General features: G+C 41.3%; 1 protein-coding gene across 1 annotated transcript; it reads right to left on the bottom strand.

Moving 5' to 3' along the window:
- Window positions 1–1696: 1696 nt before the first annotated feature.
- C11H11orf97 (chromosome 11 C11orf97 homolog) lies at window positions 1697–21458 on the bottom strand. Its single transcript, XM_021679076.1, has 4 exons — window positions 21311–21458; window positions 16647–16751; window positions 6390–6515; window positions 1697–1993 (listed from the first exon to the last, which is right to left on the bottom strand). The coding sequence occupies exons 1-4, from the start codon at window positions 21456–21458 to the stop codon at window positions 1989–1991; spliced, it is 384 nt and encodes a 127-aa protein (XP_021534751.1). The 3' UTR covers window positions 1697–1988.
- Window positions 21459–21519: the final 61 nt, after the last annotated feature.

Below are 21519 nucleotides of genomic sequence, written 5' to 3'. Positions count from 1 at the left end.
AAGATGATGGCAAGAATTTTTAAGAAGGTTGAGATTTTAGATGTATAAGAATAGTGAAGGCTTTACCCAACTCCAGGTGGTTTGGGGTGTTATATTTCTTGACTAATTTAAAATGTAATCTATTCAATTTTAGCCACAGCACCATTTTTGAAGTGATGAGAGAGTTCCATAAACATGGTGGTGGCTGGAATTGGCTTATGTGTAGGATCTCGTCTAGTGTGTATTTACTAACTGGAAATTTTTATATTAAATCTGGAAAAGTTTGGATCTTGACTTAAGAGATTATTGACTGTTTCACAGTGTAAATATTTTTAAGTAGGGAAGGTACATACCCACTCAACAAATCTTTGTTGACTTGACTTGATTTATTACATTAAAACTGAGAAATGAACTTGAGAAATGAGAACTGAAAGAAGTTTTAAGATGAACTTAGCCTAGAAAAGAAGGAAAATGAAAGGTATATAACCAGGATACTGGGAAAAAGAATTTTTTAAGGGGACAGGAATAACTATTACGAAAGTTATATATAAAATGAAAAACTGAAAAAACACAAATGTCCAAACAATAGAGTGATAAACACAAAAATTTAGTACATATGATTTTTAAGTGTAATTATGTAAAGTTATATTTTAGAAAACACTAATTTGAAAAGATCTATACACCCCTTGTTTATTGCAGTATTATTTACAATAACCAAGAAGCAACCTAAGTTCCATTGACAGATGAATGGATAAAGAAGTTGTGGTATATACATACAATGAAATATTACTCAGTCATAAAAAGAATGAGATCTTGTCATTGTGACAATAGAGATGGACCTAGAGGATATTATGCTAAGTAAAATAAATTAGAGAAAGACAAATTCTGTATGGTTTCACTTATATGTGGAATCTAAAACAGAAATAAAGCAAAAATAAACCTGTAAATACAGAGAACAAACTAGTGGTTGCCAGAGGGAGGATGGGTAAAATGGGTGAAGGGGAATGGGAGGTACAGGCTTCTAGTTATGGAATAAATAAGTCACAGGGTGAAAGGTAGAGCATGGAAATATAGCCAATGGTCAGGTGCCTGGGTGGCTCAGTCGGTTAAGCATCTGCCTTCGGCTCAGGTCATGATCCCAGAGTCCTGGGATCGAGTCCCACATCGGGCTCTCTGCTCAGCAGGGGGTCTGCTTCTCCCTCTCACTCAAATAAATAAAATCTTTAAAAAAAAAAGAAAGAAAATATAGCCAATGGTATTGTAACACTGTTGCATGGTGACAGATGGGAGCTACATTTGTGGTGAGCATAGCATAATGTATAGAGTTGTCCAATCACTATGTTGTATGCCTGAAACTAATGTACCATTGTGTATCAACCCTACTTAAACTAAAAAAAAAGTTCTATTTTAATGAATGGGAAATTGTATGATGTTAATGTATGTTAAATAATCATACATTATCTTCATATAAATAAATTAGTAAATGAATTTGTAAATCAATTGTTGTTTTTTTAATTAAGTAGGCCCTGTGCCCAACAGGGGACTCGAACTCACAACCCTGAGATCAAGAGTTGCATGCTCTACCAACTGAACCAGCCAGGCACCTCTATTTGTTTTTGTTTTTGTTTTTGTTTTCAACGGATGAACGTAATTATACTATAGTGAAGGGTTAAGGTTTACAATGCTTACCTTGAAGTAAAGACTCAATAAACATGCCTTTGTTTTTACCATGTTTCACATATTTAATAAAATAAGCTAATTAGAAACCAATGTATTTCAAATGTGCCAACTAAAAATAAGTATAATATTCTTCTTCATTGTTTCCAGGTGCTTAGCAAACTTTACCAATAGTCCTTCATTGCCTTGGATTAATTTACAGATAGGAATTAATACCAATAATAAGAATATGCATTTTTTTATACATCTTAAACTGTGAAACAAGCTTGGATTCTCTGTTTTTCAGACATCAGGAGGAGGAAGTTTCTTCTCAGTGGCAAAATGTATTCATCTTATCCTACGGTAAAGAAAATAGTGAACAGGGCGCCTGGGTGGCTCAGTTGGCTAAGCGACTGCCTTCGGCTCAGGTCATGATCCTGGAGTCCCGGGATCGAGTCCCACGTCGGGCTCCCTGATCAGCGGGGAGTCTGCTTCTCTCTCTGACCCTCCCCCCTCTCATGCTCTCTATCTCATTCTCTCTCTCAAATAAATAAATAAAATCTTTAAAAAAAAAAAAAAGAAAAAGAAAATAGTGAACAAATCAGTAAGTTTTTACTTTGGGGAAATGCTCTTTAATCCCAACCCCATTTCAATCTAAATTTGATTTAATATTCCCAACAGTATTTCATTTGGTAGAGCAGAATATAAAAGCCACACCCATGTGATCCAGGTAACTAACGAACCCACTGCTCAGTCTTCCAGACCCGCATTGCTCAGAGTACAGTGTACAGACTAGTCGTGTTGGCATCACCTGGGAGCTGGTTAGAAATGCAGAATCCCAGGGACCCCTGGGTGGCTCCGCTGGTTAAGCATCCAACTCTTGATTTCAGCTCAGGTCCTGATCTCATGGGTTGTGAGATCAAGCCCTGTGTCGGGCTCCATGCTCAGTGGGAGTCTGCTTGAGATTCTCTCTCCCCCTTACCCTCTGACCTTTCCCCCACTTGTGTGCATGTGCGTGTGCATGCGCTCTCTCAAATGAATAAATAAAGCTTAAAAAAAAAAAAAAAAAAAGGAAGGGAAGAAAGAAACGCAGAATCCTGGACCCCACCCCAGACCTACTGTATCAGAATCTAAATCTTAGTAAGATACCCATATCATTTGTAGACACATTAAAGCTTCAGAAGTACTGGGCTAGACAACTTTAGTTGTTATATGCCACAGAACAAGAAGGAAATGATAGAAGAAAAGGAATAAAACTTGTTAGTATGATAAAGATAGCGGATGCTTCGCAGTTTCTAACAGCAACGTGTTTTAAACTAAAATTAGATGATTGTGATTCTAATTTTCAATTTTAAATAATGTGTATTAAATGTTGGAAGAGTCACAACTACAATGACCATGTTGTTCATGAGAAAGAGGAAAAAAAGCTCAAGTGAACAGGAAAAAGGTGAGTGAGGACCGGCTGAGTTATCTAACAGAAGTATACTTTACGAGAGAAGTTCCTGGAAATATCGTAATCCATGGAAAACCTGTCTTTGAAAGCATCAGTTCTAAGGTGTATATACAATATATGCAACTTTTCATGATTGACACACTAAAATCAATAGGTTCCACCGCTGTTCCCTCTACTGTTTACATTCTGTTTAATTTGGCAGACTCAAATAGGGAAAACCATATACTTTTGTGGAGGGAGAGATTTATGTGGGTTAGCAGCAAGATGATTCTGAACATACAGTAAGCATCCAACATACACTTCTTGGTTTGTCATTCATTGGTCATTCTCGTGACAAAAAGGGATCAAGTACCTACTGTGCCAGGCACCATGCTAAGTGCATGGTGTTAGTAGAAAGAGACATAGTTCATGCTTTCCTGGAGTTTCTGATAGTGTATGAATTACTGCTGATCAATTTTTTAAAATTATCTGTGGACATTGTTCATCTATGATATTTCTGTGCCTTGCTTCTACCTTTTTTGATAATGAGAAGTCTAATTCTTCATTATGTCTGATTCATGTAGATTGATCACATTGTGATTTGTATAGCAGATGGTAGGAGTTGATATGGCAAAATGCAGCTGATAACTTACAGAAATGAAGCTGAGATATATAACTATAGCAGTTATATATTATAATATGATCACTATTGGGGCACCTGGGTGGCTCAGTTGGTTAAGCATCCTACTCTTGATTTCAGCTCAGGTTGTGATCTCAGGGTTGTGAGATCGAGCCCTGTGTTGGCCCTGGGCTGGGTGTAGAACCTGCTTAAGATTCTCTCTCTCCCTCTCCTTACCCTCCCACTCCTGCTCGCACACATATGTTCTCTCTCTCTCTCTCTCTCAAAAAAAAAAGTTTATAACATCATCACTGTAAGTGCTTGACATGGGCTGTAGATAGAGGCCTGGAGGCTGCTAGGAAGGTAGTGTGGATGAGTAAAAATGAGTGGTAGCAATGAACAAGTCTCTCCTAAATTGTATGGATGAAAATAATGCAATTATGGTCAAAGTCAGACACGCATTTTTTAAAATCATACGTCCCCGCCTGATGAATTGGGTCATCTATTGGACTTTTATATCTTCACATGAAGGTAATTTGTTTTTCAAACCAGTCTTACAATACGGCATTTAGAAAACATTCATTTTTAAAATAAATAGATTTGGGAGTTTTCTTGGAATGATGAATTTATCCACTATAATTAGAACCTGACAAATTGGGTGGAAAGTTGAAATAAACAGCCCCCGATGGGCAAGAGGCCCAGACTTGAGTTGAATCAACCCTCACTTCAGGACACTGCTATCTTTGTGGATTTTGAGTGTAGTTGTCTCCCAGGATGGTTCCAACCCCACATTCCCTCAGCCCTGGCATTTGTGCGGGTTTAACTAGCACCCCCACTGGTTCCACCCTTGTTGTCCAGGGACTAGAAGTTACTGGAAGTTAAGAGCATTGTCTCAGAAGTCAGAGGGACACAGGTTTGTAGTTCTGGCCTCACCGCCTCCTAGACACAGGATCTTGAGTAATGTAATGTCTCTGTGCCTCAGTTTCCTCACTGGGAAAATGGAGATTAAAACTCTCATCTTATGCGATCATGTGAATTACATAGCTACATAAAACACTGTTGTGCCCCGCACATGGTAAATGGTGGCTACTACTACTTTATTATAGAACCCAAATCTCCATATTAGTTCCTTTTTGCTACATGAATCCCCTTTAGTAACAAGTTTTGTTTTGGTTTTTTTCTTTCTTTGACTATGAGACTCAGTCTCTTAGGAACTACATATTCTCCCTACTGAATTCAGATCTTAGAGGCTGCCTCCCAGGAGGCCCTTCTCCTTTGTGCCACTTTTTCTGAGCTCTCACCCCATTCCAGGTTCAACAGACTCCCCAGCTCTTGGGCACAGTTTGGCTCATAGAGGCAATAATATCTAGTGGTTAAAAGCCGCTGGAGACCGGCTGCCTGGGTTCCGATCTCAGAACGTCCTTTCACTAGCTGAGTGGCTCTCAGTAGATTATTCAACCTTGCTGTGCCTCAGTTTCCTAACCTATAACACGAATTGTACCTGTTTCACATGATTCTTGTAAAGATTAAAGAGATCATTATACATGAAGAATCTAGAATAAGAAGTGTCATATAGCATTTGCTATTACGAGTCATTTCTTGGGTGAAATTATCCAAGCTTGGCATTTACCCACTTCTCTCTTCTCATTCTAGGGTAACCTCCCAATTGTAGAGCTACTTTTAGGATTTGTATACCCCATTTCAGGTCCCTAGAGTATCTGGACACTGCTTATGCTTCTATGCCAAGACCCCTGCGTTCTCCACATCCTGCCACCAATTTCCCGGCAGACGCTGGTTATGACAGTGAGGAATGAGTAATATTTTGTTCCAACCTTTATGTCTGTGAGGAACAGTGCATCGGACCCAGCTGGGTGGCCTTTTACCTCAACTAGGGAGAAACTCGGGGAGCCCGGCAAAGTAGTTGCCTGACTCTTCCTTAATTCCCTCGTCTCCGTTTCCTCATTTCCACCAGTAAGCAAAGATCTGAAAAAAAGGGACAGTGCAAGATTCCTCCCCACCCAGGCTGGCTGTGTGCCAGAAAGGCTTCCTGCATAAAAAGTATAGAGTCCGGAGGGTAACTCAAGAGTATGAACTTCTATTGTATCCGGGGGGAATTTGCTCAGCTGAACTGTTAACTGTTTGAGTTCTATAATGAGGTAATGTAGCTAAGCTAAAAGTAACTCGGGAGAAGCAAATCAAAAGAAGATTGCATCCTGGGGCGCCTGGGTGGCTCACTCGGTAGAGCCTCTGCCTTCGGCTCAGGTCATGATCCCAGGGTCCTGGGATCGAGCCCCATGTCCAGCTCTCCACCCAGTGGGGAGTCTGCTTTGCCCTCTCCCTCTGTGCTCTCTCTCTTTCTCAAATAAATAAAATCTTAAAAAAAAAAAAAGGAGGGGCGCCTGGGTGGCTCAGTTGGTTAAGCGACTGCCTTCAGCTCAGGTCATGATCCTGGAGTCCCAGGATCGAGTCCCGCATCGGGCTCCCTGCTTCGCAGGGAGTCTGCTTCTCCCTCTGACCCTCCCCCTCTCATGCTCTCTCTCTCTCTCATTCTCGCTCTCAAATAAATAAATAAAATCTTTAAAAAAAAAAAAAAAAAAAAAGGAGATTGCATTGAGAACTTGAAATAAAGCATACACCACTGGGCTGTGAGCTAATCGGCGCACTCGGGGCTTTCAGTAGAAGTCAAGAGTATCAGGATCTTACTTCTCAGCCCTCCATGCCTCGAATAGTACTTGGCTTGTGGCAGCAAACTGTTTCTGCTCAGCAGTCCCGGCTTCAAGCCTCCCACGGGGAGATTCCTTTTAATGCTCCAAATCCCTTCCAGGGCCACTGTCAATATTTTCAGAAGCAAGATGACAATTATTAGCTGAGTTCCTTTTCAGCGCAACATCTTTTAGAAGTATTTACTGGGTGATTATTTTTTCAGTCATTTGGGTGGAAGTTGATTTTGTTTGATTAATCAAACCATCCAAGATCTTTAACATTTGTTTAATCTTTTATTTCAGTTGATTCATTCGATTATTCCATAGGCAGTTAAGCCTCTACAGTGCTATTAGATCATTTAGCTGGCCCCTGAAGACATAGATGAAAAGTCAGTATAGAAACATATATAACAAAACACAAAAGGATCAGAAATAAATTAGTTAATATAGACAATTCATGCGGCCAGCCCTATCTGTTTCTAATTCCTCGAAATACAAATATTTCCAAAGAAAATATAACCAAAAGTTACCATATTAATTCATCATATACATTCAGCTATCACCTAAAAGACTGAACTAGATGCTATTTAATTGCCCCTTGAATGAAAACAACAAGCTCACTGGAAAACACCAGAGACAAATACTCGGGATGCGATGTCTCTGCATTGATACGAAGCAAATCGTAGTCTTAAGTCCTGATGCCATCCAGTAAGTATTGTTTTAGTGATTTTATTTGCACTGGATTATTCTCCATATCCTAAAAGCACTTATTTAGCTCTTGAGAGTCAGTCAACAAGCTTTTGGGGAAAATCTGTCATGTAGAAAACTGTGACCCAAGTCAAATAAGGTTATTCAGGTTAAATACATTGTTTTTACCATTTCTGAAGCTGCAAATTATGCCCAAATATTCTCCACAGATCTGAGGCCGCCTACTGGTATCCACACTAACATCTGATTCCTCCCCAAAGGATTCTGTACCGTGTAGTGGTTAGGGGCATGGTGTTTCGGGTCAGAAGGGATCTGGATTTGTCTTCGCTTCACCACCTGCCAGTTGTATGGCTTTGAGCAAGTTACTGAACCCACCATGTCTCTGTTTCCTCAGCTTTGAAATGGGGATAATATCTAGCTTGAAGAATTATTATAGGATCTGGATGAAATGGATTTAAAGTGCTTTGCATTCAATAAACGGTAACTATTATTTTTATAGGGACAATGATTTTCCTGTCCAAGCATGGACTCAGATTCTGTTTCTGGAAGCAGAATCAATGAGCTGACTCACCAAGCGGAATGTCGATATTTGCCTCTTCCTCCCCACTCCTGAATGGAGTTAGCTGAAGGTATCTGGCAAAGTTCCTTTCTTCCCCCTCCTTCAAAGACCTTCAAGGAAGACTCCACAATCTCCTTCTGTCAAGACCTTACAAAGTTTAAGCTGTTCCTTATATCTAACCCAAATCTTTCCCCACCCTTCCAGCCAGTTTCCTCTTCTTCTATCCTGTCTAGAGACAGTAAAGAGCTGCTCTTCAGCCCCTGGATAATAGACTCTCAGATTTAGGAGTCCACCGACATTTATTAAATGCCTCCTGTGTACAACACCCAGTAAGAAACCAAGGAAATGGATTTAGATTTGTTCCACATTGAGAGAAGTTCTGGCAAACGGAAAACATTTTGACATCAGGAGGCAGAACTATGTAGAAAAACCACATTAAATTAAATAGAAAAATTATACTAATCTAATCAAGTTGTGCTCTTTCAGATGCAATCTGGAATCCAGGAATATCTGGAAGTTTACAACTTAATAGGGAAAATATCTTAAATGTAAATGCAGATGCTCAGAAATGCATGAGAAAAATAAAAGCAAAATATAGTTATGTATAAGTATTTACTGTACTGAGGAATAGAGATTGCTGGAAAAAAACAGTGCTACTTTGATTTGATATGTTTGGGTGAAGAAGTTACAGAGGTGAGGGCGCCTGGGTGGCTCAGTTGGTTAAGCGACTGCCTTCGGCTCAGGTCATGATCCTGGAGTCCCAAGATGGAGTCCCGCATCGGGCTCCCTGCTCAGCAGGGAGTCTGCTTCTCCCTCTGACCCTCCCCCTTCTCATGTGCTCTCTCTCATTCTCTCTCTCTCAAATAAATAAGTAAAATCTTTAAAAAAAAAAAAAAAAGAAGAAGTTACAGAGGTGATATGTTCAACTGGAGAAAAAGAGGTCTGGAAAGAAGCACAAATGTCCTTTGAAGCACCTTCTTTAGAGAGAAATCCAACGCCCTCTGCTCTGGGCATGCGCATTCCAGGAGGAAGGAAGACAGAGGGGAGGAGAGCCAGGGAGGCCACAGTGTTGGCACACAACCTGCAAAGGGCGGCAGGACAAGTATAAAGCTCAGAGAAAGGATTAAAGCCCTTCTGGAAGCTCGGAATCTTCTGGAGAGTCTTCTCTCTTCCCTTCTCTGCCCCCAACCCCTTCTACTCAGGGACCTTTCTAGGTGTGTTTTTATTCTGAAATGTAAAGTTACTAAACCATGATTTTATGCTAGACTTTTTTCCCCAAGATTTTATTTATTTGACAGAGAGAGACACAGCGAGAGAGGGAACACAAGCAGGGGGAGTGGGGGAGGGAGAAGCAGGCTTCCCACGGAGCAGGGAGCCCGATGCAGGGCTTGATCCCAGGACCCTGGGACGGGGTGACCTGAGCGGAAGGCAGACGCTTAACGACTGAGCCACCCAGGCACCCCAGATATCTTGGCTTTTGACTTCTTTTATGAAACAGAAGCTCTGGTCACTGTGTGCCAGCATTTTTATAAGGCTATAATCAGCTAGAGCCGAGTAGATAGTTTGTCATGATCCCCTTCATGTCTTCATCACCTCTCTGACCTGACCCTCTTTTTTTTTTTTTTTAAAGATTTTATTTATTTATTTGACAGAGAGAGACAGCGAGAGAGAGAACACAAGCAGGGGGAGTGGGAGAGGGAGAAGCAGGCTTCCCCCGGAGCAGGGAGCCCGATGTGGGGCTCTATCCCAGGACCCTGGGATCATGACCTGAGCCGAAGGCACACTCTTAACGACTGAGCCACCCAGATGCCCCTTATGCTAGAAATTTTAGCCAGAGGGACCTGGCCTGGTCTTGCAGGGAAGGTAAGCTCACCCTTCAAAAATACTTTTGTTGCCTTCAGCTGTCTCTGATTCTGAGTAATGAACATTAGAGCTTGAAAGGCCAGTTTAGAGCTTTATCATCTGTGTTTCCTTTGTGTAAACATGGTCAGAGATTTGAGCACAGGAAGAAAAATTTAAGTCATTTAAATTTATCTTTGGTGACTTCTACGTTCTGTAATTATCTTGACATGCCTTTGGTGTCTAGTAAATTCCCTTTATATTGTAGGTACACCAAATATTTTTGTTGAATGAATTAATGAATAATAAACATATCCACGCTTGTTGAGTGATGTTTTACATTTTCTAAATTGGTACTAAATGTAATAAATAAACCAGATTCAAAATTAAGTTTTTATGCATTCAGGGACATATAGACACAAAGTCATGGATTTGGCAGGACACTTGAAATTCATTGAAAAAGGCGATGTTGTGTAAGAGAAAACTAGTAAATTTTATTAATCAAAATTTTTATGGGGGCGCCTGGGTGGCTCAGTTGGTTAAGCGACTGCCTTCGGCTCAGGTCATGATCCCGGAGTCCCGGGATCGAGTCCCACATCAGGCTCCCTGCTCGGCAGGGAGTCTGCTTCTCCCTCTGACCCTCCTCCCTCTCATGCTCTCTGTCTCTCATTCTCTCTCTCGCAAATAAATAAAATCTTAAAAAAAAAAAAAAATTTATGATTACTAGAACCTCTGCAGTTTTCAGCCAGAAAAATATAAAAGCCCTTGCAATTTGAAAACATTAAATTAAAACATAATTTCCACAGAGTCCTCTATAAAAGTTCTTAGAAATGTAGAAATAATTTTAAGATAAATGGTAAAAGGAAAGCAACAGTCTGATAATGCATGTCTCACAAGCTTACCTCTTTTTTTAAAAAGTTGTAAGGAGGGGAAAATCTTTAGGGAATCACTAAGAATGTGTGAACGATGACGTTAGCTAAATTCTTCCTTATCCAGAAAGTTCCATAAGTGGCCCCAAATCCCATTCTCATCTGACGGAAGATTTGGTCAGAAAATGGCATTTGTTTGTCGGGATGTTGAGAACCTTTTTGAGCAGCTCCCAGACCCTGTCCTTATCTTGATAGGAATGTGTAAAGCCTCTGAAGGCTGTTCTACCTCCAGTTTGAAGCTAAACTGAGGCAGAACCTGGAAAAGATTGTGACAACCTTTCTTTTACTAAAGAGAATACTATTTGCTCCCAATACAATTTCAAATCTTCTTTCCTCCCAGAAAACATAAGCTTATGTTTCAAAAGAGACTGGATAGCCCAACAGCTAAGAGCAAGGAGGTCAGCTTCTGACAAGCCTATTGCGCTGTGTGACAAAGGGTAAGTCACCATACTCCCTGAGCCTCAGCGTCCAGATCTGCAAAATGGGAATTATAAGAGTGCAGGGTCATTGCAAGGACTGAAAGAGATAATTTGTAAGAACTGTAAAAAATTAATAATAGTAGTATTAATTATTAATAATACCTATTATTATTACCACCATTATTGTGTATATATAGAGAGAGACACCCTCCACCTACCCCTACCCCTCACCCCAGCCTCCAGTCCTTCTCACTGAGCCCATCTATCTCTCTATCAGGAGCCAAGAGGAATCCAAATCCTAGAGGAGAGGGCTTAGTGGCCTGGCAGCCCATTTTTCCTGTGGCCATGGATGCCATTCCCTAGACCCAAGTATCGGGTAACAACAGCTCAGAACACCTTGGCCATGTCAATATCTTCACAGCTCTTATTAACTGTTGTCACAATACAACCACACGAACAGGTAGGATAGCTCATTTAGCTGAAGGTCCCAGAAGACCAACAGATCTTTTGCCTGAGTCCCCATTTGCCCCCCAAACAAAAATATCCCAGAAGAAATGTTATGTTTGCTCTGTTAAACGTCCATAAAAGCTAATTAATGAATCTCAGACTTTTGACTTACTTCATTCAACCCAAGAAAAAGACAACTTTGATCTTACACCACTTTCATTCAGCCAAAGGAAAACGGGAAAAGCACAGAAAGAACTGAAGTCCACCGCTTCTGGGCACTTCCACGATTGTCCTCATTAGCTCAGTCAGAAAGAAAACATGCTTGATTTCAGTTGCTTAACTTCAGACAAATCCCCCCTCCTAATAGATGACATAAGCTCTTCGGTAAGTTCACCCATACTTTGCTACGGGGCCCAGTGTTTTGGTGCTTTATCAATGGTTGAGGAAAAACCCAGTCTGGACACTTACTGAAATCTCATTTTCATCATCAGATTGTTGTGAGAGAATGTGGACTTGAGAGTTTAAAAATTCAAACAAATCCAGTTAATGCATACATTGCTGTAAATTTACGCTTGGACACATGCCTATACCTTGGGGTCCCTAGAATTTAGATAGACTTGGGTATATCGAAAAAATAGTATATATTGTTTATCTATAGTCACAAAATCAATATATATATAGAAAAGCCAGGCAGGTAATATAAGTAAAGCAGGCCAGGGCTAAGAAATAATTGGCTCTCCTACTTCTTTTATCTTTTTCCACTTTTGTTGGAGACATGGATACCAGAGAAACACATTCTTTCCTCTTTCCACCATGAGAGGAGGAAGTCTGCAGTGGAAGTGTGAACATGAATAGTTTGGGATATGCCCCACCTGGATGGGGACCTTCATGTGGATGGGTAACAGCGTGGGCAGACCAGCTAGGGCAGCGTAAGCCGACTCCAGTCCCTGTGCCATGTGTGAATGTCAACTTGGCTGTCACATCGTTCTTTCTCCTCCTCCCCTCCCTCTTCACGCAAGATAATCTAGAAATCTAGATTCGTATGTAAAAAGTCCTAATTTATTAAATGTTGACGACTGATTCATATATTTAAAAAATATAATTCAGAACAAATAAATTTGTCTATTTGTTTGCAAGATGAGCCTGGCATAGGGGTCAACCGTTTGGGATCCTGAGCCAAACTAAGATACCCCTGAGAGCCTAATTAAATGCAAGACATGGTAATCTGGAGTGGGTATGAAGGATGGCTCTGTGGTTTTGAAGTTGGCCATTATGCCATGTCATGCATTTGGATGGGTGATATATAGGAAGGAGTAAGTCGAGGAGAGGTATGAGTTTCATTTTGGACATGTTGATCTTGAGTACTTATAGGACATCCAGTAAGAGAAATTGAGCCTGGACACACAGACTTCAGACACAGACACATCACAGTGAGGTAGTGGTAGAAACAATGCGAATGGCTGAGATGATCCAGGGAGAGCCAACGGAACAAGATTAGAAGACTGTGGGTAACACCCTGGTAGGCATCAATATTTGGGGATGAAGGTGAGTGACAAGAAGTTCTCAATGGAGGATGAGAAGGAATATCCAAAGAAGAGAACAAGGATATTTAGTGTCAAGGAATTTGAGGAAAAAGCAAAGTTTAAGGAGAACCATCAATTATGTCAAGTAGTGCAGAAATCTCAAGCCAGCCAAGGGCAGAACAGGACCCACGGGACTTGGTCATAATATGTCACTGGAAACATTATAGTGCACAGAATGCCAATGGGATTTGGGATCAGACCTGAGTTTGGAATCTGGTTTTGCCACTTACTTAACGCATAACCTTGGACAGTAGAAACCTCTCAGAATCTCAGTTTACTCATCCATAAAATGGGAATCTTAATACCTATATCACATGGCTTTCATGAGGATTCATAGTAAGCAAAATAAAGCCCCTGTCCTCATGTAGCTTATGTTCTTGTGAGACAGATAGTCAATAACGAAGTATACAGACAAATATATAATTTCGAAGTAGTGATTAAAAAAAGGCAGAAAGAAGAAAGTGGTATAAAAGATTAGAGTAATTGGGAGACTAGATAGTTTCTACTTTAATCTGGTAGAGAGGTTACTTCTGAGAAGATGACATTTGAGCTGAAACTTGAAGGAAGAGGGAGAAAGACAGGGGAAGTAGAAAGGTTCTGAGGTGAAAATGGGTTTGGCATGTTCCAGGACATTAAGGAACATTAAGGAAACCCGTATGGCTAAAGTGGGGTGGGAAAGTATAGGAACTGAGTTCAGAAAGGTGAGCAGACCATACAAGGGGACTGAAATCTAGACTAAGAATCACAAAGAGCCATCGGAGGGCTTTGAACATGGAGGTGGTATACAATGACTTATGTTGTAAGAGACCCCTTTGGGTTCTGTGCAGAAAATGGGCTGTGGGGACAGCAGTAGAAGGTGCTAGAGGATGCTACTGCTGAGCTTGTACGAGATGATGGGGGCTTGGACAAGGTTGCAGTTGGGGAGATTTAGGATGTATTTCCAACACAGATTTGACAGGATTAGCTGAGGGACTGGACATGAAGTTTGAAGATTTGACTTTTAGGTGTTTGGCATAGTGAATAGTGATGTCATTTCCTGAGATGGGGAAGAGCTGTTGAAGAGCAGTATAGAATAAGAGTTCTGTTCTGGACATGTACAGTGTGAGAGGCCTAGTAGACATCCAGGTGGGAAGTTAAGTAGGCTTTTGAGATTTGAGGGGGAAAGCAGAGGCTAGGGATATAAATTTTGGAGTCATCAGCACACAGGGCTAGATGTGATCACTCAGGGAGTGAATATAGATGGAGAGAAGAGCCTGTGACTGAGCTCCCCAAAGTTTAGAGGTGAGGAGAAGGGAGAGCCAGCAAAGACGACAGGGAGTCGTACCAGCAAAACCAGGAGATTTGAGCATGCTGACCTGGAGGCTAAATTGACAAAGTGTTTTCAAAGGGAAGGAGTAAACAATTATGTCAGATGCGACAGAGAAGTTGAGTTTGATGAGTTTCTGGATTGTATTAGACTTTCAAAATCATTGGATTTGACCTTCAACAGGAAGGTCATTCACCATCTGGAAAAGAACAGTTTGCCTGGGCTCATGGAAACCAAAGCCTATTTGCAATGGGTGGAGGAGTAAACAATAAGTGGAGAAGTGGAGACACTGGGTCTAGGGTACTTAACATCCAGGAAGAGCTGCCGTCGGAGACATACAAGTCCCTAAAAGTTTTATGCAGAATTCTGCGTGTCTGTACAAGCTGTGTTCTCCAGAAAGAGAAGCCCCAGCTCCCATCATATATTTAAAGGACCATGTCACCAAAAATCCTGCAATAGAAAATTCAGTGGCTGGCCCAGAGCTGCCAACGCCCTGAGAGTAAGCAGGAGGCGTGGCACCCCCTCTAGGTGCTAGCTCCCTGCTGTGGCCAAGGACACGGGGCGTTCAGCCTTTTAAATTTTTTTTAAGAACAGAAAAAGAAAAAAAAATAGTAGCTTTTTTTCCATAAGTAAAGCCCCTTTAAAACTTAACCTTACAGAATCTACTCTCAGCTTTAAAGGATTTTCAAGGCTAAAAGAGCACCTCTGTGTGACCTCTGGTGGATGTTATGAAAACGCAGGCCAAGCATTTCCATTTTATAGGAAGGACATTTGAAAAGATTGCTTAGAAAAATCAATTTTTATAATCACTTAGATTGTCTAACAACCAAGCGTATCCAATAAGAATAATACATCATCTAATTGGTATATAAATGATAAATTTTTATAATTTATTTATTTATTTTTTAATATTTTATTTATTTATTTAACAGAGAGAGAGACAGCGAGAGAGGGAACACAAGCAGGGGGAGTAGGAGAGGGAGAAGCAGGCTTCCCTGCAGATCAGGGAGCCCGATGCGAGGCTCGATCCCAGGACCCTGGGATCATGAACTGAGCCGAAGGCAGACGCTTAACGACTGAGCCACCCAGGCACCCCTAAATTATAAATTTTTAAGTGTATAAATGAAAGTAAGCCCAGAATAGAATAGTATAAGACTTAAATTTTTTTCTAACCACTAGGGGAATAGTACGTATAGGCTGGGGTTCGGAGACACAATTCAGTAGGTCATTCTGCATCTGTTCACAGAGTTCAAAATAAACTCTATATTTTCCTTCCAGACACAGTCTGAATAAAATTCGCCATTTTGCTGGTCTCTCCTTTTGTAAGAATGGGCAATACAGAAGGCCTACCATGCGTTTGCGTGGCTGGTTTTGCAATGGAAAGTGGGCAAATACGTCAGAGTCGGGAAAAAAAAATGCACTTCTAGGCCTGCAGCATCTGCTCTCAGGAATCCTTAGAGAATCTGAGCCCTAGCTGCTGGGTATTCAACAGTGCTCCTCCTCTGCAGAAATGTCAAGTTCTCTGAGTACAGAAGTCACGTGTTACAGTTCTTTTCTTTCTTCAGGAATGCTGGTGCCTAAGAGGTTTGCAATAAAAAACTGATGATTTGAAAAGCGTGAAATGTGCCCCTTGTAATCATTGAGAAGGAATCATGAAAATGAGGGGCTCTAGTAGTTTCAAAATAACATCTGTAGGGGGGGTGCCTGGGTGGCTCAGTTGGTTAAGCATCTGACTCTTGACTTCAGCTTGGGTCTTGGTCTCAGCATTGTGAGTTCAAGCCCCATGTTGGGCTCCATGCTAGGCATGGAAAAAAATCTGTGAGGGATTCTGGGCTTCTAGACCATATCTTGTCTCAAATGAACTAACAATGCCCAGACATTTAACCCATAAACTTCATGTAAATACAATAAAATCCTTGGATGATTTGACCTATTTAAATGACTTCGATTCTTCTGGGTCAGTGATCTTCAGTTTGGGTTCCTGGACCATCAGCCTCAACACCAACTGGGAACTTGGTAGAAATGCAAATTGCCGACCCCCCTCCCAAGAACTACTGAGCCAGTGACTCTAGGGATGGTTCCCAGCAATCTGCTTTTAACAGGTTCCCGGGTAATTCTGATGAAATCCAAATTTTGGGAACCACTGTTACTGGTGACACCTATATTGATAAAGATTGAAGATATTACTGTGCTTTTCTTGGAAAAAATTCTACTTCTTATTGAATAGAAATAACTCCACCAAAAACGTGGGATAGCAATGTAGATACTGATACCTATAGCTACTTTTTGTAAATATAAGCTTATTTGGACACAGGCAAAATAATTATAAAATTAGCTCAAGAATTTCCCAAGTATCCATTTTTCTTTTGATAGTCATGGTTTTGTAATAAATAAAATAATCATTCTACCATTAAATAGGTAATTTCATATTCATTTCAGAAGTATACTTCATTTGTCATGGAGATTACCTGCAGGTGGATTTTTAATGCAGCACTCATCTCTTTTAATATAAAGTTCTTCTTCTAGTACTTCCTTAATTCTCTTATGTGGGACAGAATATAAGAATTTCTTCCCTATAAAGACATTAATAAAATTGGTTATTTATCATAAATTATGCCAAACTTTCTAGCCATTATACCTACATGAATAACGATTTCTTAAAAAGACACATCCCTCCATACAAACAGCAGATGATTCACCCTATTTTGGAAAGATCCCTTTTTGGTTCTTTTGGGACTTTACACTTTCACATAATTCCTGAACTTTTGTGGTAAGTTTCAGATACCTGTTTTAGGTGTTAGGAAGAAATATACGGAGTTTCCTTCATTTGCTTCAAGAAAACTCATTTATTCGATAAATCCTTATTAAGGACCTACTCTGTGCCAGGTGCTGGGCTAGGGACAGAGGACAAGCAATGAATAAGACAGATGTGCCCATGGAGCCTACAATCCAGCTACATAACACAGAACAACCTCAGCCTTATTTAGTCATCATTTTGAGAGGTAAACGTGAATTGTAGTAGTGAATCACTTATGGACACACGACTTTTTCCTGGTCTCTAAGCCTGGCCCTATAGGACATCACTGGTATTGTGGAGGCCTGGCTTATTTGTTCTAAGTGCCTTAGCAATATTTCTTCTGCTCACCCCCCAGAGCTCTGTGCTACCTGACATGGTCACCCCCGTTTCTCCTGTCAGCCCCTCTCTCTTGCTTTCTGGGCTTCATCGTGGCCCTTCTGTCCATTCCCACATCAAAGCCTATGTACATTCTATTTCGTGCCTGAACTGCCTTTCTCCTAGTATTTTTGCCTGGGTAACTTCTACTCAAATTTCAATCCTAGGCTTAAGGTCGGTTCTCTGGGGAAGCTTTCCCCGACTCTACAATCCTCAAATGTTCCTGGATACTTTTTTAGCATAGGACTCTCCTCTTTTCCTTCATTTCATTTATTGCAATTTGTATATGGCCTCATTTGCTTTATATGCCATTATTTATGTAACTATTAGTTGAATATATGTCTTCCTTATCAGACCATAAATACCACTGGGCAGGGATGTTTTCTGTTTAGTTCATCAGAGTCTTAGAGCAGAATCGGGTGTAATAATAGACCAAATGTGTGTCCAAGTAGAACTCAGCATTGTTAAATTAGATGGAGCTCAAAGACTATTCTTGTGCATGAATGCCAATGCCGCCTTGTGAATGTCAGGGAACCAGTGGTTAGTTCTAGTCTTAATACTCAAAAGCTCAATGCAAGGAACCATGGAAAACCTAACCAACCCAATACTTTAGCTATTTAAGATGTGACTTTAAACTCACAATGGCAGGTGCCTCATCTTTCCCAGACTAACCAATAAAGAATGCAAGCGAAGAGCTTTGACTTGTGTACTGACCAGCCCAAAGGGGGTAAGAGACCACTGCTGTGGTCCTGGGTCACTCCTGGTCAGGAAGACTCAAACACACCTTCAGACACAAACAAGGTAGAATTAGATACTTTCTGCGTCTCATTTTTGTTTCCCAAAAGTTAGGAGACATATGAACACGAGGTGGGGGTTAGCTTTACTCAAGCTTAACTTTAGTTTAAACTTTTTTGGCTAAATCATGATTCTAAGGCAGAAAAGGGTTTAAGAAACATGGTTAAGAAGGAAGAAAATCCTGTAACAGTTCAGTAGAACAGAAGAGATCACCTCCTCTAAGTTCAAGTCTCTTGACGAATTTCAGCCCTGCTGTTGTAAGAATTTACAGAGGAAATCACTGAAGGTTTTGAGGAACTGTGAAAAATTAGAGTAGCAAAGAGCTTAGTATAGGCAAATATTCCCCGCTCCAAGAAGGAAAGAAGGAAGGAAGGAAGGAAAGAAGGAAGAAAGGAAGGAAGGAAGGAAGGAAGGGAGGGAGGGAGGGAGGGAGGAAGGAAGGGGGGAGAGAAGTAGGAAGGAGAGAAGGAAAGAAGGAAAAAAAAATTCTACAAACTCTAACATAGCAGCTTGATGTTGATCTTCAACATTTGAGTGGGTTAGCCAACAGGTGGCTTTGAGTACAGATAATGAGGAACAGTGATCACTAAGTGTTAAGGACTACTAAGAACAATATTATTCCAGATTGAACTGCTCTCTTTTGTTAAGAGCTAATAACAATTGCTGTAATTTATTGAATGCTACCATACATATATTATTAGCATCCTACAAAGATTATTTCTCTTTTTCAAAATCATTCTATGGGCAGGTATAATTATTCCTATTTTATAGTTGCGAAAGTAACTCTCAGAAATCACAAAACTAGTCATAAAAATTAAAAGCCATGCCTACCTGACTCCCCCAAACCCAAGTTACTAAACTAGCTAGATTAGGAAGATGTCATAGCCACAATGCATCTGCATTTCAGCAAGGCATTTGATAAAGTGTATTTGTAGGAGGCAGAACACCCACGCCGAAGATGCTGAATGACATTCCAGAGACTCTCCTTGGAACTGTTGGAAGTACCACCTAGTTTGCTAATTTGGATATGGAGAGGAACTGCCTACTCACCGATTGTGAGAATGGCACAAACTTGCTGAATGGCAAACTTAGGACTCAAAGGGCTGCTTCTGTACTTGGAATGGAGTGCTAAAATTCATAGAATGGTACTGATAGGGATAAATATAATGACTTGTATTTAGGATGAAACAAATTAACTGCATAAATAAAAGATAGAAAAAGCCTGGATCAAATGTTTTCGATTGGACAACAGGGGAAAAAGAAACTAAGGATGTCATAGACTGCATTTGTTATATCTATTAATAATATAATGTGCCTGCCAAAACAGCTAATTGATTCTGGGTCCATTTAATAGAAGTAGAACGTTCAGATCAAGGGAGGTTATAGTCCCAGCATGTTACCCTAACCTGATCATACCTAGAATACTGGATTCAGTGGTTTAATAAACTGGAGAATGTTGGAAGAGGTTAGCCAGGATGGGGAGAGTGCTACAAAGTATTTTAAAAATGAGCCTGAAGTCTATGAAGGATTTGGTGGCTGTTCAAATAGCCACCTTCATAAAATTCAAGGATGTTTTACTGGGAAAGGCCCATATTTCATCTGTGTATATTTCAGATCAGATCTATGATTAGGGAGTAGAAGCTACAGAGAGACAGAGACTTTCCCAGAAAACATTTGACAATCGAATGGGTACTTCATGTGCGTGTGAATAGCCTGGCTCTACTCAGGCTGAGGCCCTAAAAGGAGGTTCTCTGGGAGGCTGAGGCAAGAGTGCTCTATGCCCTGACCCTGACTTTCTGAGGTCCTCAAAGTTTGGACACATGCCTTAATTCATCCTCACTTTTCCGCAACTTGCCCAGTGCCTGGCATGCAGTAAGGATTCAGTATTCGTTGAATGGATGAGTGAATGATTAATTCCACCTTTTACTCCTACAGAACTCCAGAGGACTAAAGAACCTTTCATTTCTAGCATCTTTAATGGGAAAATTCCCAGACAGAATTTGAAGTTGGAGTAAGAACTTACTTAAATATACCAAATACTTAAATATACTGGATTTAGTTGCCCCGAGTAAGTCCTCTGCATGCTGTTGATAATCAAAGGAATGGGGGAATGGCCCTTTCTCTAGGAGACACTGGTTCTGCAGCTCCTTGATGAGGAGTACTGGGAGCAGGCTGTGTGGCCCCCCTGAGGCAGGGGGGCTGAGCCGCTTCAGCCACACCCTCCCTCCTGGGGTCTGCCGGGCTACACAACCTGAGGCTGGTCTCTAGAGAGGCAATCAAGGAGGCGATGCAGAAGGGCCAGAAACTGCGGGCATTCCTCATTGGCCTATTATTTTCCCCATCATCATTCCTTAGCACTTCCTGAAAACCTGTAGAGTACAAGGGACTGTGAAATATAAATTCATGGAACAATATGGATGAGCGCAGAGGCCTGGAGCAGACTCCAGCTTCAGCCATGTTGGTTGTGACTCTGGACCAGAACTGCCTTTACTCACTTGAATATTGTTTGTGTGTTTGGCAGGGCAAGGAAGGAAACCCTTGTGTTAAAATGTGGCCCATCATTCTGAGATTCTAAAAGTATCAGGTAGTAATAACTGATGAACTGAGAGTCCAAGACAGGTGAGGTTTAGCGTTTTAAGTACTTCTCCCGCATTGACTGAGTCACTGTGAGCAAGTCACTTCATTTCCTCCAGTCTAAACCTCAGTTTCCTGGTCTGTAAAATGAAGGAATTGGCAAAAATGAGCCACATGTTTCTCTCTGTGTGTGTATATAATTTATATATTTATGCATATTATAAATGTTTATACATTTTATATTTTATTATATATAAATTCAAATTTATATATTAGATTTTTATAATTACACGCACACATACACACACTTTTTTTTTTTTTTTCCAGTACCTTCCAGGTCAATGCCACTACCTATCAGGTTGGAGGCTACCTGGGCTCAGGCAGCCTTTGGTGAAGGCGGCTTTGGGGAAATGGACCAGGTGCTTTCTGCCCCAGCGCCATCACCACCTCTGCCTTTGCCAAAACTGCAGCTCTGTCCCTTCCCTCCAACACCTTCAGCGAGTCTCACTCCGGTTCCCCCGCTTCCCCTTCCACGCGTTCGACACGCCCCACGTCCCTGCGCGCCCGGTGCGCGACCGGAGGGGAACTCACACTGTTTGCAAGACTCCTGGGGGCCGCCACCGCCGAGCTCCCCGCGCGCCCCGCACCCCAGCCCGGCAGGCGGCCGAGGCTGCTCCTGGTCTCGGCCCGCCTCCGGCATCGCCACCAAGCTCACCACCACCGCTTCTTCCCGCCTCATGCCGCGGGGGTCTTCTTCGCAGCCGGGGGCCAGCTGGCGTTCTCAGCTCCGCCGCGGGCTG

Source organism: Neomonachus schauinslandi, chromosome 11, assembly GCF_002201575.2.
Source record: "Neomonachus schauinslandi chromosome 11, ASM220157v2, whole genome shotgun sequence".
Lineage (NCBI taxonomy): Eukaryota > Metazoa > Chordata > Mammalia > Carnivora > Phocidae > Neomonachus > Neomonachus schauinslandi.
Note: the sequence above shows the minus strand (reverse complement) of the source record. Positions and strands in the feature narration are given on the sequence as shown.